General features: G+C 33.3%; 1 protein-coding gene and 1 long non-coding RNA gene across 2 annotated transcripts; both read right to left on the reverse strand.

Moving 5' to 3' along the window:
- Positions 1-249: 249 nt before the first annotated feature.
- Positions 250-6,586, reverse strand: LOC112023734 (glycerol-3-phosphate dehydrogenase SDP6, mitochondrial). Its single transcript, XM_065778976.1, has 6 exons — positions 6,050-6,586; positions 4,964-5,437; positions 3,952-4,283; positions 3,238-3,398; positions 2,645-2,903; positions 250-915 (listed from the first exon to the last, which is right to left on the reverse strand). Exons 1-6 carry the CDS (start codon positions 6,417-6,419, stop codon positions 616-618), a joined length of 1,896 nt encoding a protein of 631 aa, XP_065635048.1. The 5' UTR covers positions 6,420-6,586; the 3' UTR covers positions 250-615.
- Positions 6,587-13,486: 6,900 nt separating this feature from the next.
- Positions 13,487-17,123, reverse strand: LOC111994369 (uncharacterized). Its single transcript, XR_010631080.1, has 3 exons — positions 16,747-17,123; positions 13,997-14,142; positions 13,487-13,897 (listed from the first exon to the last, which is right to left on the reverse strand). It is a non-coding gene; the product is annotated as an uncharacterized LOC111994369 (long non-coding RNA).
- Between the last annotated feature and the right edge of the window lie 249 nt (positions 17,124-17,372).

Raw genomic sequence — 17,372 nt, forward strand, 5'->3', positions numbered from 1 at the left:
GGAGTTAACTCATTTACGTATTTATTTTAAAATTTACATAACATTAAATAATAAAAAAGAAAGAAGAAAGAAGTTTGCTCCAAACAAATTTGGAGAACATTCATAGACACATGTATTTTTTAATCAGGTGACTTATTATTTTTAATAATCATGTAGAAAGGAAAATAACTACTAATTATTTTATCAAATTCCAATCAATGGAAAGCATAAATATTATACATTCATGTATTGAAAGGCACATCTTGCACAAGGCTGAAACATAAGAGGATCAATTAATTTTGAGAAAAATAACATTATTTTGGCAGGTTGTGCCACAAATTTGTGCATAAATTGAACATAAGGATGACATATATGAAAGTTCCACCCATCTGTTCTATGAACTTCTCAACAGGAAAAGGGGGGGAAATATAGCCGTGCAAACTTTATTGCACAAGAATAAGGATAGAAAAATTGTGGTGAACAATTTTATTTCTAGATCCTGAACCACAATGAAGAATGACCAATATTTATTCAGCACTTCTACAACTATTGATTTGGGATTATAGCTTTGTTGTTGTTGTTGTACTTCTGAAACTATTGATGAAATTAACAAATAAAATAGCATTTATATATATACTATTTGTGAATTCCATCATGGAATTGTGCATTCTTGGATGACTTGAAAGTCTCCAAAAATCCTTTACCCTTCTCAAGCTCTTCTTTCTTCCTTGACTTGTCCCAATTGTGTTCCGCGGCCAATATCTCAATTATGCGTGGCAACGCCCGGCCTGCCGCATCAGTGTCAAGGAAAGCAAGCCTAGATCTCCTCGCAATGAAATCAACAGCAGATTCACAGTATTCATGCCGAGCACAGTATGCAACCTCTGCCTCTAGGTAAGGATATCCATGGGCAAGTCTCTTCCCCAGATGTTCATTCTATTGACCAAAAGAGGGAAAAAGAAGGATTACAGTGTGCCAAAAATAACAGCAATAGGGTTCAAGGAAACAGTATCCACCACACTACCAAAATGCAATCTTGTACTATATATCATAGCTGAATTAAAATCTTGAGACATTACAAGTTTATTCAGCATAAAAAGGGCTACAAAGGCATAAAACTAAACAAAATACATAATGAGGCCCATGACAGTGCCTGAATTGAATGAGCCCTTTTTCTTTAATACTACTTTAGGATATCTACTATAACTTTTTTTTTTTGATAAGTAATAAGTTTTATTGATAACAAAAAGGAGACACCCTAGCACACAGGGAGTGTACAAGGGGTCAACAAATCAAATACAAAAATTGCATGAATCTAGGAAATCAATAAAAGAAGGGAATGATTGTTTTTCAAAAGCAAACAACCAATCCAATAAAGTTCTAAAAAAGAATAGCTTGAGGTCCGAAATAGATCTCTCAATATCTTCAAAACATCTACTATTTCTCTCCCTCCAAAGACACCATTAAGCAATGAGGAACGATGGACCACATCTACTATAATTTGATTTAGGCATCTGTTCTTGTAATACCGATAAGGTGAAAACACAGGGCATGGCAAGATTTCAATAAATGAAATCATACTAATTTCCCTGGATTAGTAACGTAATGTCTCCAGATGACACTTTCAACCATGTACATTAAAGTGCAATCTCAAATCTAATTTCCTAAATCAACTGGTCGAAAAATCTGAAGCCCATGTGACTCATAGCCCACACTTAAATATTGATGGGTTACCAACATGCCCCAAAACCAAACACTATATAATAGCAAAAGTCTCTAGCACAGAATATGGAAAAATACTCAGTCCATGTATTATTTCAATGATTTTTCAGCAAAAATCATTGAAATAATATAAAACAAATCAAAACTTAACATAAATTCTCTCTTTTTGAAAACACAAAGGAAATCAGATGTGGACCAACCACAAAACCTGTTTTGCTAGCCAACAAGAGTTTCAAGATGGTGACAAAATCCACAAACTGAAGTTAACAAGGGGGGAAAAACCAATTTAACACTTGATGTGAACAATGTGCCACTGTATCATGCCCAAGCAGACATATTAAACTTTCAAGCTTTACAATTATATACAGAACCTAAAATGTCAATATTTTGAGGTCCTCCAGTGACATGTATAATATATTCTTTCACAAAGCAATGTTAAACATCATTTGTCTATAATACAAACAAAAAAACTACATAGACTAAGGAAAAACTACACTATGAAACTTAAGATCAATTTTTAAGAAATTCCTTTCATTAAAAAAATTAACAACAGAGTGAACTAAAAAGTTTTGAGAATGCCCATTGCTTTATCTGAATTTGAGCATTGCTATATTAGAAATCAACCTGTTGCCAAGCAGAACCTTAAAAGGATTGAAAAATTAGCTCTAAAGGTTATTAAGAGGAGTAAGATCCCATTCAAAACTCTTTCTTTACTTCCAAATGCATTTGAGCATGTATAGTATACTGCAGGAAGTGCCAGTGGTAAAACTGCATGACAACTATTAGAAGTTTCACTTCATTGTGCATTTTAAACCCCATGACCTCATTCTCCACCCATTCTTACGGGGAAAGTTTATGGTGAAGCAATTATAAAAAGAGGATTAAGAAAATTTCTCCTAAGTGATAAAGCTACAAAATAAAGATTATAGCAAGACAAGCCAACCTGAGCAATGGCAGCCACTCGTTCAGCCATTGTTCCATATGCGTGAGAAAGATGCTTTGCTACTGCAGTGTCCATTACACCAGGAACAACTTTACCACTAAAATTCTTCTTCATGCGTACATATTGTTGAGCAAGAACTGTAAATGATGAAGGATCCCATCCATCTCCACCAATAATGCGCAAATATTGAGTTATACATTTGCTGGTAGGGCTCAGCTTTCCAGACTTTATAGCTGCATTAACCGCATCTTCTGCCATGCTGAGTGTACTAATAGTAAGTATAATGTGCAGGGAGGGGAGTGGGGGGATGTGCACACAGGCATTGACTTAAAAGGCCTAGATCAATAAGGTTTACTTTAAAATTAAATTCATTGAGAATACTTCTAATAAATTAATATCATATCTGGATCAAAAAAAAAAAAAAATACATATCGTAGGCACAATTACCATACTACATACAGCAAACTTATTGTGTGTGTGTGTGTGTAATTGAAAGAGCATCAAAGAGAAACCACTTTAGATGAGTTTAGCCAGTGTGCACCTCCCAATAATTTATTAATAATAAATTTCAGGTATACTATGCCAAAGGTTACCTACGGTAAGTAGTCCACTTCCCACCCGTAATTGTGACCAAACCAGGATAATCTTCACATACAACATGATCTCTGGAGATACTCTCAGTGTTTTTTGCAGATGGATCCGTTGCCAATGGGCGTATACCACTCCATGCAGAGAGAACATCTGTTCGCCTTACCTACACTTCCACAGAATTAATTTATCACCACAAGTAATAGCAAATAGAAGAAAACCTAGAGGGAGCAATTAGCAATAATTCCTTCAATGGCTTGTAGGTTTAGTCAGTGAAATATCAACGTAGAGTCATGGACCTTCAATAGACAAAGAAGTCCATATGAAAAAGGAGTAGCACACCAAAACATTAATAGTAAACAATCTCTGAAATTTCAAACATCTCTTAACATTGAAAATTAGTCAAATTTGAGTGTAATTGTGTTAGCAATGCACTCAAACCACCACAAGCCCATCAACATAAAAAAAATCATATTAGGTGCATAACCTAAGACACCAATATCACCTAACTCCCACTCAGAATATTTTAGTAATACAGATTGGAGCTATTCAAAAATGAACTTCGAAAGTAATAAAAAATAAAAAAATAAAAATAAAAAAGAGAAGGAAAAAACAACAGCAAAAACATCAAGAAATTTTTAATTAAAAATGAATGTGCCAGGTAAGAAAATAGAGGACATAGACACAAAGAGAGGATGATGATGGAAACAGCAACATACCTTAACAGTAAGGTAATCACTGATGGCATCCAGTATAAATTGAATCTCATCCTCATGTGGTTCTGGAAGCAATGTAATGTCAGTGTTGGAATCTGTAGTTCCAGCTACTGTTCGTCCCAACCATGGCAGCATGAAGACAACACGTCCATCCTTGGTTTTAGGAACAATTAAACCCATTCCCTCAGGTGAATAATAATCAGGTAGAACGACATGTACACCACTGCTAGGACAGATCATAGACCGCGCTTCTTTATCAACCATTTTCCTCACAGAGTCGCAAAATGGCCCAGCAGCATTGACAATTACTTTTGCATAGGTATCAAACTCTTTGCCTGGTGCACTTTGAAATGCAGTAAGGAAGATAACAATTGAAGTAACCAAATTTAGTTACAGTAGATACAACTCATACAAGACAACTTAGCGTGCATCACTAACAAATATACTAAAGGCCAGAAGAAAAAACAGATGGGTAAATGCCAGCATGGGTTAGTTCATACATAGAATGTATGGTCATGTTAGAGCAAATGAGAGAACAAGTGATTTTGGTAGGAGAGCAATAAAACATGAGCAAACAAAAAAATACAATGAAGTCAAAGCTGACTTGTCCCTCCCCAAGACTTAATTATTAGTTTTACCCCTTTATTATTTTGGGGACTGAATTGATGTATACACTATACAGATTACAAGAACAAGAAACTACCAATTTGAGAACAGAGAATAACAGCCAGATAAACAAATAATTGTAAAGTTTTGTCATCAAATTGTTCATACAAGTTTTCATGGTAAACAAAAATTGTGAAAACAATTAATATTAAGGTGATGAATATCTCAAGAGTGCCAAGAGCCTAGTAATTTAATGGCATTGTCTGCTCTCCTCCCCAGGGAGAACCAGGGTTCAAATCCCATCTCTCCCATTGTTGTAACTAACAAATTATAAAATAAATTAAAAATTAAAATAAAAAAAATAAAAAAATAAAAAAACTCAAGTGTTGACAGGAAGTACTTCCTGTACCTGATAAATTATCTCGGATTCGTGCACCAATTATCCGCTTGCCATCTTCATCCCTCAGAAATGCTACAACTTCTGCATGGTTAAGCACTGCTGCACCAGCTACTGCAGCAGTGCATGCTACTCCAACATTAAGTCTCGAGTCATTCATCTGGCCATCAAAATAAACCACTGTGCCCTTCAGGTTTCTATCTTTACCCTTCCTTGCAAGTGTGGGGAAGAGCTCACTAGACTCTTGTGCAGAATAATATCTGGACAAATGCAACAGATGTCGTCCAGCTACCAAATCGTACATTTTCAAGCCTGCCCAGTAATATACCACGTCAAACCATTCAAAACATGGTGTCATGCATGGTAAAGCATGGCATAGGTGTGGCGCATTTTCAATAAGCTGTTTACGCTCCTCAAGTGCGTGGAATACCAACTTCAGTTGCCCATAGTCAAGATTAAACACAGCTTTCTCCAAATAACGTACCCCTAAAAGTTATACAAACAAATACAGACAAATGATTAGCTCCAACCTAAAAGAAAACTATTATTGAAAAAAAAAAAATATATATATATATATATATATATTACTAAAAAAAATTTCCACATCAATTTTTTGCCAATGCCAATAACTAAATATTCACACACACACACACATATATATATATGGGTCCGTTTGGTTAGAAGTTTGGGAGCCTAAAAGTGAGTTTTGAAATCTCAAAACCCCATTCATTTTAAACCAAAAACACCGTTTTGCAACGGCTTATACAAACGCATTGATTCTAACCCATATGATCAAGCTGAACAACCAAACATTCTGTTCAATCATAAAAAGTCCATAACCATGCGAATTCAAGTGCAGAGCAACGCAATTTCCAATCATGATAACAACTCCACACAGGGAATTCAATATTTAAAACCGAAGAAAAAAATAAGTTCAAAAACAGACCATATCAGTAGAATCACAAAAAAAGCCTATAAAGTAAAAATAAAAAATAAAAAACGCTAGCAATTCAATTAGTCAAAGTACATTTACACAAACATAAACCGATATTCGAATACGTATCAATATACTCATACATGTAACGAATACGTACGTACCTCCGTGAATGAGCTTGGTGGACCTTGAGGACGTGCCGGAAGCGAAATCCTCGCGCTCGACGAGCCCGACTCGGAGTCCACGCGTGACGGCGTCGAGTGCGACGCCGGAGCCGGTGGCGCCGCCGCCGATAACGAGCATGTCGAGCGGGTTGGCGGAGTTGGCGCCGATCAGCGCAGAGGCCTGAGTCGCCCTGGACGGAACGACGACGTTGGGGTCGGTGATCCTCTGCCGAATTGCCGATATGTGGGCCCCAACTTCACCGCGATCGCTGGCAGAGAACGTCGGCCCGAAGAGAAGGATTCCGCCTCCGGCTGCGGCGGCGATTGCAACGGCGCCTATTGGCCGGCTCAGGCGAGCTCTTGCTGCCATACGGTGAGTTTAGAGCGAGAGAGAAGGTTGATGTGATAGGGATTTGATTCCGCTATAGAAATTTGGAAAAAAAAAAAGGTTGCGTTGGGAATCAGTCTAAAAGGATTTTTCACGGTTAATAGCAAGACGCCACACACCGTTGGAGATGGTGGAACAGTGTGTGGATCCCAGTACTGTGTACTCATCGAAACTACTAAAATACCCTCTTACTTGCAAGTTTACAAGAGCTCTTGCTTTTTTTTTGGAGTTTTGACTTTTTTCCCAACCCCTAATTAGACAAGAGGTTAAGAATTAGTCAAGCAATAGAGGTGTTTGTGGCACGAGGTTATGCTTTATGATTGATTTTCTATATAAATTATTTCCATATTTTTAGGGAATCAAATATGGGTTTTTTTTTTAGAAGAATATATGGGTATCCTAGATTCTCATCCTTGGGTTTGGGTTCAGGTGCACCAGATTTATAGGCTTATAACATATGTTTGCTTTTTTAAATCGTGTGTCAAAATGAACATGTATTATAATTTTAATTAGTCCAAGCCAAGTTTTTTGTGATAATGTGGATTCTCGTAATAAAATGACTTAATATTGTGTTTATAAATCTATTAATATTTTAGAAAAAATAAATTCCAAGTAGTTCGTATAAGATTCTTAGAAATAAGTAAAAAAAAATAAGAATCTACATTAAGAATATGGAATAATGGATACTAGGAGTTTGGGAAAAAAAAATGTTTATACATATATTTTTGACCACATGGACAAATTAAATTAGCAGAAATATGTATACCGTCTTCTAAAAACAAATTATGTATATACATACATATATAATATAGGGAGTACCCCTTTCAAAAAAAAATATATACAGGGAATACTAAAAGACAACTTTACTATTATTATTATAACATTTATATTACTATTTAAAGAGATTTTTATGTTTGGATTCCTATTTTTGGATGTCCAAAATACCTTAAAATTCATCTATTTAGAAAGTTAAATAATAAAGTTAGACATGTCAAATTACAATTTTAAAAACCCCTAAATTTTACATAGGTTTTAAAAAGTAGTTTTTTTTTTCTTTCTTTCTTTCTTTTTATGGGCCATCCACTTTTCTTTGTTAAATTCAAATTTCAAAATAAAACAACCATTTAAAAAAAATGACTCTATTATATATATATATATATATATATTTTTTTTTTCTATATCTATATTAGTACTATTTAAAGAGATTTCCCTGTTTAGATTCCCTTTTTTTGATGCCCAAAATACCTCAAAATAAAGAAAATTATGACACTAAATCCAAAATAAAAAAGAGTCTCATCGCACGCACGAAGTGCATACTATGAGGCTAATTTTTTTTTTGGTAAACCATGAGATAACATTAAACTAAGAATTCACAAGTCTATTACAATGCATACTAGCTTTATCAAAAGCTAACAAAGTCTCCACACATTGATTGCAGGAACCTCTTGAAGGAAATCCCAAACAAGTACGTGATTCATTCTTACCGTGAAGCCAATCAATATGCGGATGCATTGACTAATTGTTATTATTATATTAATATGAATTAAAAGACATAATAAGACGTGAATTTATTAGTGTTTATTTTATGGTTAGGTTACTAACAATGAGAATTTCCCTCATAGAATAAAATAAACACTATGTCTACTTAGTTGTTTTATAAATTATTTGACACATCAAGTAGATCATGTCAACTATGTCAAGTAGTCCTCCAACTCAATAATATAGTGGGATGGAAACTAACCAGAATATCTATATATATACACATACAAATTGTCATTGCCTCCTCAAACTTCAGTATTTGCAAATCCTCTACACACCACCAATAAAGTTCTAGCAATTCAAGCACATTTGTGCTAGGAGAAAGTTTAGAGACACAAAAAATCTAATATTTGCTAATGTGACAATTATTAGTGATAAGTAAAAAGTAATTTTAATGTGGCTCAAATGAGAATTATGAAAGCTTCCAACTCAATAGGGTCAAAAAAGTTTTTTTTTTTTGGGGGAGGGGGGATTAGTAAAGATAGGATTAACCAAGCAAAAGGCGAGAGGGCTTAAACCCTCTCTGAGCACGCAAAAGATATCAAATCAGGAAAGAAGAAAATATTTATGGCCTATCCCACTTACAATGAGATGAGCTAAGCGGTAATGTTCTCGTTACAAAGCAATAGTCCAACAAGTAGGGATTGAAGAAGCTAAAATAAATGACAAAAAAAGAAAAAAAAAAAAAAAAAGGGGGGGGGACGAAAATCAGATGAATTGACTTAAGGATGCTGAAAGCTTCAATCACGATAAGTGAGCCCCTTTCAAACACATCAAAAGAGAAATGGTGTAATGATGGATATTTATTTGTTATCTTTAAGATGGTGAGCTTAGGATTATGATTATAACCTGACTCAATTAATTTAAACACACACGAGACCACGAGATAATGACCGTGTGGTCTTCTTCTCTATACTAAAAAGTTTGCCCAGCTTGACTTTTATAGTTGAAACTTGAATGAAAGATTAAATAATTAAAAAAAAAACAAAAAACAAAAAACAAACTAACGATATCTAAGTTTAAATGAACTTGACATCACTATCATAGTGATGGTTCCATTTTTTTTTTCTTCATATTTATAATATTGTGCTAAACATGATCAAGAATCTAATATTTTGAATGCATAAATCATCGCACTCATAATATATAGATCTAGAATTTATATATGGTAAATATATTATATATAGCTTTTTAGAGAATTTCAACATATTACATCTGATATCTATAATTCACATATGGTAAATATATTATATATTTTTTTATAGAGAATTTCAACCTATGGCGTCTTGTTTTGTTGATGCTCTTTATCATTAGATTAAAATACCAATTAATTTTTGGTCTAGTCCGGAATTGAACTCCAAATCTTTTATTCAAGGCGAAAATGCACTTTTGGTCCCTACATTTTGGACCTATTCTCAATTTGGTCCCTAAATTGATTTAGCTCCTAAGTCAGTCCCTGATTTTTAAAAATCGTTTTTAAAATAGTCCTTGGCGTCAACTCAGTGACAGAAAATGCTGAGGTGGCAAACGGAATCTACTGTTTGCTGATGTGGCTAATAAAATAATAATAAAAAAATATATTTAACATTTTTTTAATGCCATGTCACCATTTAAATTAATAAAAAAATCCAGAGAAAATTTAAAAAAAAATGTAAATTAAATTTAAAAAAAAAACCTTAAATCTAATTTAAACTAAAATCATTTCTTAAAAAATAAAAATTCAGAAACGTTTTAATTCTTTTTGTTTTTGTTTTTGGTTAACCTCATCAACTTAAAAAACAAATCTTCTACACTCTCTGCCACTAATTTCAAACTCCCTCTCTCTCTCTTCTCCAGAAAAATCATCAAACCTCCAACCCAGAAAAATGTCAAACCCATAAACTCCAACCCAGAACATGAACTTCATTCTTCACGTTTTTCTCCAAATCAAGACAAACCCAATTGACTAACCCACTCAAATCCAATCTCAGCACAAAAAATCCATACCCACAAACTGAAACCACCACCAACAACCACAACAACACCACAATCACCCACACCACCAACCACAACAACACAAATCACCACCAAAACTCACCGCCGATCAACCTAGCACCACCCACTGCCGAGAGTCAAACNTGGTGGTGATTTGTGGTTGTTGTGGTTGGTGGTGTGGGTGATTGTGGTGGTTGTTTTGGTTGTTGGTGGTGGTTTCAGTTTGTGGGTATGGATTTTTTGTGCTGAGATTGATTTTGAGTGGGTTAGTCAATTGGGTTTGTCTTGATTTGGAGAAAAACGTGAAGAATGAAGTTCATGTTCTGGGTTGGAGGTTTATGGGTTTGACATTTTTCTGGGTTGGAGGTTTGATGATTTTTCTGGGATGGTTTTCTTATGTGGGTTTGGGTTTGATGATTTTTTCGTGTTCTAGAGGTTTCGGTTGAGGATAGGGATTTAGTATAAAATTTTGCATTGTTCTGGGTTTAATTGTGCTCTTGTTGTGGGTTTGATTGTTTTGGATTCAAAGCACTTGAAGAACAAGTTCTTGTGTTCTTCTCTCCTTAAAAATAATGAAAGCAATAATAATAATAATAATAATATTAGATTTAAAAGTTTTTTTTTTAAATTTAGTTTGAATTAAATTGAAATTGAAAAATATAAATTATTTTTATTTTTTTAATTAAACTGACGTGGCTTTTTTTAATTCAGAAAATGCTGACATGGCATTAAAAAAATGTTAAATATATATTTTTTTTATTATTTTATTAGCCACGTCAGCAAACAGTGTATTCCGTTTGCCACCTCAGCATTTTCTGTCACTAGGTTGACGGCAAGGACTATTTTAAAAACGATTTTTAAAAATCAGGGACTGACTTAGGAGCTAAATCAATTTAGGGACCAAATTGAGAATAGGTCCAAAATGTAGGGACCAAAAGTGCATTTTCGCCTTTATTCAATGATCAGAAATTTTATCAATTGAGTTAACTGAAACTCACAAATATATTATATATCTAAAACACTAAAAGCATGATTGGTACATTAAATTAATATGATATTAAAAATAATAATATTTATTACTATAAATAAAAAATATCACAATACAATAATTATCCATATTCATAAGATTGTTTCTTACGGCAAGTTTCTTATAGCTAATTTAAAAAAGAGTAGTTATTCTCAAAGAGTATGATGGTTTTACATCTTAAGGGGCATTCGGGACAATTCCCTGGATATAGTCAACTATATTATCTGAGTCAGAATCAAAGAGAGTGCTGGGTAATCGGTAAATATCCTCCCGTGTTTACTGTTTAGATATAAAGGGAAAGTGGTCAACCGTCAACGTCCCAACTCCCGAGGAGAGCATAAAAGCTGCACGGCTCGTGAAACGCCACTCGACTTTTTATAACGTTTTCTTTCTTTAAAAAAAAAAAAAAAACTTTTTAAAACGTTTTTATCAGCACATCATTACGTTTCTGGGAACTTTATAATGCAAACCTGTTAGAGCACTCACAGCAGTGGTGCTATATTGCTATATAGTAATATTTTAGCTCTTCAAATACTAAAACCAAGCTACAGTAGTGGAGCTAAATCTATTTTTTTTAACTCCATTGCTACAGTACACATCTTTAAATAGATGTGCACTGTTCATGAGAGCTAAAAATAATAATAATTTTTTATTTTCTGCCCCATTAAAATATTACCTCTCTCTCAACTCTGATCATCTCTCAACTCTCACCTTGCTCTCTCTCAACTCTCTCGTCGGCATCAGTGGGCTGTGGCTGGTTTCGTCGGCATCAGTGGGTGGCTCGGGTGGGTTTCGTGGTGGTGGGTGTGGGTGTTGCCGCCGATCAACCTTAGACCCACGCCGTCGATCGGAGTGCTTGCTCGTGGATATTGGATACCTGACTTGGAGATTTGGGTTTTTTTTTTTTTTTTTTTTTGCCTGCTGTGGACTACTGCCGGTGGTTCGTTTTTGAGTGTGCTTTGAGCTTATCTTGATCAGGTGGGCTCCTCGGACGATCAACCAGGCCTTTCTCCGGCTCAATTAGTCTCCGCTATCATACCAGGGTAAAACTTCCTTCTCGGACAGAAGATGTCCTCCTCGGACTGGAGACATCCTCCTCGGAAAGCAATGACCCTCTGCCCAGAGGATTCCGCTCCAATCTGGACCTTGCATTCTACTCATCCTTCTCTTCGGATGTGAAACAGTTCTCTCGTGGGTGTTCGGCCCGTTAATTTGGGCTTGATCCTTTTATCCCCCACAATAATATTTAATATTAATTATTTAAATTGACATCATTTTGAAGTTGTTTTGGAGATCTAATATATTTATTAAAATATTGCAACACTTAAAATCTTGTTTTTTAAAAACAAACTAGATTTTTCAAAACAATGTCAATTTATATAATAATAATAATATTCGTTTTACAAATTTTATAGAGAGAACAGGCTAGATCTCTGGGCCTATTTGAATTTTTTTTTTTTTGGAAAGAGGGGCTATTTGAATTTAGATCCCCCTCATTTAAAGAACTAAACATTGTCCTTTGGCAAAAAGCTTTTTGCTTTTTTTATTTTTTTGCTTTTTGTCTTAGTTTTTTTTTTTAATTACAAATCTTTTTTTTAAATAAACTAAATTTATTTGTTTTTGTCACATTTAGTACAAAAAACTATAAAAAATTATAAATTTTGTCTCATATTTAGCAAATAAGCTACCGGAAATTACAAGATAGCAAACATATACAACATCATCAGGCTATTTTCCATCTACCCACTTTTACTTGTATTTGGTTGCTTTTTGGTCAAGTGTCTCATTAAAATATAATTAAGTCCCTCTTAGAAAAAGTTTTATCCGCTCCAAGTATACTTTCCACATGATAAAAAAAAAAAAAAAATCAATGTAGAAAACTCAAATGACAATATAAGGTTTACAATAAACACGGTAATAATTTTTAAATATGTGAATAGTGTCATAGAACCTATTTTTAATGAAAAAATTTTTGAAAAAAAGAGGTTTGTAGATTGCGTGAATAGTGCACGGGACTCACTGAACATTGCCATTCCAATGCAATGTGTGGACGTTCAAAGTGGTAGTGGGTCCCGTGCATAGTGCACGAGACCCACTGGCAGGTCTGTGTTCACAGGCTTCTAGTAAAAAAAAAAGAAACACAAACGCAAACGCGCTTCTTTTCATCTAAATCCAAACGCTGCTTAAGTTATTCATAAATGACTTTTAGTTGAAGGGTTAATAAACTCAGCCAAAGAAGAAGAAGAAGATTTGTGTATATAAAATGGCTTTGAGTTTCAATCTCAGGTGAACTTGGGAGATCAATCCAATAGCAAGAACACAAAGGGCATTCCTATGCACAATCTAGCTACATGACATTTCGTATAAATAGAACTAACAGATCCCACATAACAAATTTCTTTTCACCAACTAGAGAATAAACCATCCTTTTGAGTCATGCTCTTCATTGTAAGAGTAAACATTGCAACTCATTAACTGAAATGAAAAATCTAAATTAGGTCACAGAATATTAAATACTCCAAAACATTTGCTATATAAAATAGTATCTTATACAACAGCTATGAGTTTAATCTGAAGAAAACTTTATAGGCTTATCAACATCATTGCCAAAATCTGCTTCAAGCAAACCATGATACCGAAACCTACTCAAGCAGGGACTAGTGTCCAGGATAACTAGAATTACATAGCAAAAGAACTTAGGACAGAGAGGAGAGACGATCTGATGTGACGCGACTAGGTAGCAGGATGCCAACTTCCCACCCAATCCGTTAAACTTGCAACATTTCTGGTAATGTCTTCAATGGTATCGCTCTTTAATGCCACCACAATGTCTTCTGGATAGCTTTCTTTCGCCTCTTGGAGCAGAACTTGAAAGATTTCACACTCAATATTGTTTGAGAGCTTTGAACCTGTGTAACCTCTGGCACATAAATTTAATTTGAGGCGATAAGCTTAGAGGGAGGGATCGAAAAACAAGTTAAAGATCAAGTGACAAGGAAGAAAGTAAAGCTGGCACTACCTCCTACTCAAGCGATCATACAACACTGTGTTGTCAGTCTAAAGCACAACTACTTGATCAAACCATAGCTCAAGAAAGAAATCACAACCATGGTAGTCTACAATGTTCCCCCCTTCTTCCATCAAATCTTCAAGTTCATCACAAACCTGCAAAATCAGCATGCTATAACTGGTTCCATCACCCATACAACGCACATATAATACAGGATTGAACCCCACCTCCCCCTTTCACCCCTTATTTTAAGAGAGAGAAAGTGAGAGGAGGGGGGATCCATTTGATTAATTGATTCCAAGACCATCAGCTATCTTACATTGTTGATTTTAAATTACATATCCCTGTTTAGTCAGAATACCATGGAGGCTTATACAATAATATTGATTCTACATAATCACTAATCAGCAACAAATTGTGTCAAAACCTCCCTAAAAATTACACTATCATAAACCACTCAGAAGTTAAAGTTAAACCCAAAATTCAAAAGCCCTACAGTAGGATAACAAAGCAATTATTTGCTTCATTAATCATTCAAATGAACCCATGCTCTCTCTGCTAATACAAGTCATATACAATACATCCCTTTATTATTATTATTTTTTATTTGGATAATGTATCCCAGGTTAATATGGAGACATCATAGTCTCATCCAGGGCCGGCTCAACAGTAGATGCAACTGATGCAATCGCCTAAGGCCTCCAAATAAAAGAAGGCCCCACTTGTAAAAAAAAAACGGAGGCATTTGTTTATGCACTTGATGAGACCAGGGCGGCTCAAAACTTTTGGGGCCTTAGGCGAAAATTTTAAATGGGGCCTTTTTATAATAAAATATTAATCAAATATATATATATATATATATATATATTGAATTTTTTTATTTAAAATCTATTTTTCTTGCCTTTTGAAATGCAAAATTACTAATTAAGTTTTTGTATTTAAGTTCTTCTAACATTTCTTTTTCAATTGATAATATAGCTAATCCATTTAATCTTTCTTGTGACATAGTAGACCTTAATAAGATTTTATTAATTTTAATTTTGAAAAACTTCTTTCTGCAGATGCAACTGTAACAGGTATTGTTAGTAATATTCTATAAGCAATATATGCATTTGGAAAAGAATCTAGTCTTTTTAAATAATTAAGTACATTAATTGGAGTATTTTCATCTATTTGCACAACTTCTTTTAAAATTTTTAGTTCTGAAAATAAATCTAAGCCATCAATATCATAATAAACATCATGTTTGAGAAAACTTTCAAGATTAAGACAATATTTTCATATCCGGATAAATATTTTCTAGTAGACATTTATAATAAGAAAATATTTACAGATAAATAAAACACAATTTTATAATTAAAAATGATAATTTAACTAAAAATAAAATTTAAAGTATAGAATAATAGAACCTGGTTATTGCAATTTTTCTAAAGTCGTGACCACTTTAAAACTTAAACCTGACAAATAAAAATTAATTTAATACATAATTTAATAAATTAATGTCACTATAATACAAATGAATTGATATGATACACATCAAATTATTAATTGGTACAATAATTTATAATAATATTGTAAAGTGTTACTGTATCAGATTAAAAAAAAAAAAAGAAAAAAAAAGAAAGGGTAAGTAACCGGCCAGCCTGTACACACATCCTATGGCTAAGCTTTAAACAAAAAATGTGTCCTATCATTTATCAATTGCCAGAAAGGTCCAAATTCCAAACAGGGGCTGAGGCAGAAAAGTTATCATAGAAAAAAGTGAAAACATGTCCCTTCCCATCAAATTATTGTACGGCAGTGAAAGTGTAAAACAAACAAAATATATATATAATTTAAGTTAAATAAATTGAAGACAAAGAGAAAAGGGGAACTGGGAAAGACAAAGAGAAAGAGATTTTCGGAAAGACAAAGAGAAAGAGGGGAACTAGGAAGAACTGAAGAGTGAAGAATAATACCTCTTGTGGTGTGCCGACTGATATGCTGAATCATCAAAGAAAAATTTCAAGCCAGACTGATTGACTGAGTTTATAGAAAAAGATCAAGAATCAAGGTGAAGATAAAGAAAAGAAAGGTGAGTCCGTAAGAATAGATGGAGAGGCAGAGAGATAGAGAGTGAGAGGTTTTTTTTTTTTTTTTTTTGAAATTTATAATCTCTATTTTAGCATATTTCAAGACAATTACTTGTATTATTAATAAATTTGTCTGCTATTAATTTTAATTTTAGCATATTTCAAGAATGAATTAATAAATTTGTCTCCTAAAATTTAATTTGGTTGGCTGAAGTTTGACTATTTTTATTTTTTCCATTTTAATCTTTTGCATTTTAGAATATAATGTGGCCTTTTTAATGCATTTTATTGACCAATAAAGTACTTAAATTTTTTTTAATTAAAATATATAAATAAATTATATATATATATAATTTNTATATTTTAATTAAAAAAAATTTAAGTACTTTGATTGGTCAATAAAATGCATTAAAAAGGCCACATTATATTCTAAAATGCAAAAGATTAAAATGGAAAAAATAAAAATAGTCAAACTTCAGCCAACCAAATTAAATTTTAGGAGACAAATTTATTAATTCATTCTTGAAATATGCTAAAATTAAAATTAATAGCAGACAAATTTATTAATAATACAACGTAATTGTCTTGAAATATGCTAAAATAGAGATTATAAATTTCAAAAAAAAAAAAAAAAAAACCTCTCATCTCTCTATCTCTCTGCCTCTCCATCTATTCTTACGGACTCACCTTTCTTTTCTTTATCTTCACCTTGATTCTTGATCTTTTTCTATAAACTCAGTCAATCAGTCTGGCTTGAAATTTTTCTTTGATGATTCAGCATATCAGTCGACAGCCACAAGAGGTATTATTCTTCACTCTTCAGTTCTTCCTAGTTCCCCTCTTTCTCTTTGTCTTTCCGAAAATCTCTTTCTCTTTGTCTTGCCCAGTTCCCCTCTTTCTCTTTGTCTTCAATTTATTTAACTTAAATTATATATATATTTTGTTTGTTTTACACTTTCACTGCCGTACAATAATTTGATGGGAAGGGACATGTTTTCACTTTTTTCTATGATAACTTTTCTGCCTCAGCCCCTGTTTGGACTTTGGACATTTCTGGCAATTGATAAAATGATAGGACACATTTTTTGTTTAAAGCTTAGCCATAGGATGTAGTGTACAGGCTGGCCGGTTACTTACCCTTTCTTTCTTTTTTCTTTTTTCTTTTTTTAATCTGATACAGTAACACTTTACAATATTATTATAAATTATTGTACCAATTAATAATTTGATGTGTATCATATCAATTCATTTGTATTATAGTGACATTAATTTATTAAATTATGTATTAAATTAATTTTTATTTGTTCAGGTTT

The sequence above is a fragment of the Quercus suber genome, unplaced genomic scaffold (assembly GCF_002906115.3).
Source record: "Quercus suber isolate HL8 unplaced genomic scaffold, Cork oak 2.0 scaffold_195, whole genome shotgun sequence".
Lineage (NCBI taxonomy): Eukaryota > Viridiplantae > Streptophyta > Magnoliopsida > Fagales > Fagaceae > Quercus > Quercus suber.

Excerpts from the sequence above, each read along its gene's own strand:
- LOC112023734 (XM_065778976.1), bottom strand. The coding sequence starts at position 6,419 with ATGGCAGCAAGAGCTCGCCTGAGCCGGCCAATAGGCGCCGTTGCAATC. Across the intron at positions 3,399-3,951 it reads GTGATTACCTTACTGTTAAG|GTAAGGCGAACAGATGTTCT; the intron begins GTATGTTGCTGT and ends GTGGAAGTGTAG. Across the intron at positions 2,904-3,237 it reads AAGTGGACTACTTACCGTAG|CATGGCAGAAGATGCGGTTA; the intron begins GTAACCTTTGGC and ends TAGTACACTCAG.